This window comes from Leuciscus leuciscus, assembly GCF_965113295.1.
Source record: "Leuciscus leuciscus genome assembly, chromosome: 15".
Classification (NCBI taxonomy): Eukaryota; Metazoa; Chordata; class Actinopteri; order Cypriniformes; family Leuciscidae; genus Leuciscus; species Leuciscus leuciscus.
In genome coordinates, this window is record NC_138739.1 from 37,088,562 (window position 1) to 37,091,061 (window position 2,500).

At 29.4% G+C, this 2,500-nt stretch overlaps 1 protein-coding gene across 6 annotated transcripts in view; it reads left to right on the top strand.

The window, feature by feature from the left end:
- Positions 1-2,500, top strand: part of dock3 (dedicator of cytokinesis 3) — a 204,258-nt gene that overhangs the window by 148,705 nt on the left and 53,053 nt on the right. For all 6 annotated transcript variants that reach the window (XM_082137785.1, XM_082137786.1, XM_082137788.1 and 3 more), the window contains exon 12: positions 803-950. In XM_082137785.1, the coding sequence (XP_081993911.1) occupies positions 803-950 (148 nt within the window). The remainder of the gene's footprint in view (positions 1-802; positions 951-2,500) is intronic.

Below are 2,500 nucleotides of genomic sequence, written 5' to 3' on the forward strand. Positions count from 1 at the left end.
TGACCTAAAACAGACAATATTGTGTCTATTAATAATAATATTAATAATATTAATTATAAAATCATTCGGAACAAAAACATCACTCGTTTGGAATGAGTGATATTCACATTATTTTTCCATAGCTAATTCATTAATTAATGCTTTAAACCGACAACCCGAATTATTATATTAGCATATAAAAAGATTATTAAAAAGCCTTTTATAACTTTTGAATAATTCATATGTCAAATTAAAGGTGATTTATTGTTGTGTTGTTATATTTAGCTTGATTTTTAAATATTAGTTAAACAGTTGTGTGGCATTTTCCATGTTTTATGTTCCATGTAAATATCACTGTTTATTAACATGTATTGTTATATTGATGCATATAACATTATTAAATATCCATATAAATACAGTTTTAAATTTTTTTTAATTCTGAATAACTTATTTGTCAAATTAAACATGATTTATCATTTTATTGTTATACTTAAAATTAACTATAAATAGCCTTAGTAAAAAAAAAATCTTCAAGAAAACATTTTTTTTTTATGTATTTGACTTATTGCATTAAACATTTTGAATCTAATTAGTAGCAATGACTGGGTGATTTACAAAAAGATAGATAAAAAAATATATATATATATATATATAATATATATATATATATATATATATATATATATATATATATATATATATATATATATATAAGACATTTGTAATGTAAATTGTCATTTCCTACTGGACCAGGTTTGTATAATTTATGCAGATGGTGGTATGTATATATTTCTGACAGCGATGTATAATGCACTGTGTTCAGGACGGATGCTGCTAAACGACTCGAAGAAAGGACCCCCTCACGTCCAGTACCGCCGGCCGTACGGGTGCGCAGTGCTAGCCATGAGCGACGTCCTCCAAACCATCTCTGAACTCAAAGAGGAGAAAGACTTTGTGCTCAAAGTTTACACGTAAGCCTCTTCTGTGCACTTTAGAGCCATTTATCTGCTTGATTTATCAATTAAATCAAACAGAAAGACTGGGGAACCACGTTTATTATGAGCTACATTAAACCACGAATGAAAAATCGCTCGCTCGCCTTATTAATTCTACAGTTTTGACAAAACACTTGAGCACTGATGGATAAAAACCACTCAGGAATATATTAACTTCTCTGTTCCAAAAAGAACTGAGAATTATTGTAGCCTCCATCATTTGAGATTTGCGAAGCTGAACGTTGTAAACACAAATTCATGTAAAATTGATGGACGCTATGCAGTGTGCGGATCAGAGGAACATATTTGCTTTACGACTGACAGGAGGTTTTCTCAAACTCGGATTTGTCGTGGCATTTTGTTATTGATGTAAGATTTGCATGTCAGAACGGCTCTGTTCCAAACCTTAAGATGCTGCCTACCTAGACAGTGTGTTAAGGCGTCCATGCTTATGTCATGGAGGCTTTTTCGGAAGGTAGTCAAATTTAAGGGAAATAAATCTTCAAAGTTAGTGGACAGTTCAAGAAAAATGACAAATTATACTTATTTTATTCTATATAGGTACACAGTAGTTATATTTTATATTAATATGTATAAATGCTGTATAGATTGTTGTGCTATTACCATAGCAACATGCTAACGACTCTATTGGAACAAATTGTGAACGTTATAGTTCAGTTACTCATAAGGTTTCATTTTGGATAGAATACTTTTATATTTTGAATTTAATTACATATTTATATGTGCTGTTTGTTGTTATGATTGATAGAGTATTGTAGCATGGCAACATGCTAACATCAACTATGCTAACATAACTCTATTGGAACAAATTGTGAACATTCTAATTCAGTCACTCATGAGGTTTAATTTTGGATGGAATGCCTTTATATTTTGAATTTCATTACATATTTATATGCTGTTTGTTGTTATGATTGATAGAGTATTGTAGCATAGCAACATGCTAACATGAAACTCTATTGGAGCAAATTATGAACATTCTAATTCAGTCACTCATTAGGTTTTATTTTGGATAGAATGCTTTTGTATTTTGTATTTCATTAAATATTTATATGTGCTGTTTGTTGATATGCTTGATAGATTATTGTAGCATAGCAGCATGCTAATATCAACTATGCTAACATAACTCTATTGGAACAAATTATGAACATTCTAATTCAGTCACTCATAAGGTTTTATTTTGGATAGAATGCTTTTGTATTTTGTATTTCATTACATATTTATAAGTGCTGTTTGTTGATATGCTTGATAGATTATTTTAGCATAGCAACATGCTAACATCAAACTCTATTGGAACAAATTATGAACGTTATAGTTCAGTCACTCATTAGGTTTCATTTTGGATAGAATGCTTTTATATTTTGAATTTCATTACATATTTATATGCTGTTTGTTGTTATGATTGATAGAGTATTGTAGCATAGCAACATGCTAACATCAACTATGCTAACATAACTCTATTGTAACAAATTGTGAACATTCTAATTAATTCTAATAAGCTTTCATTT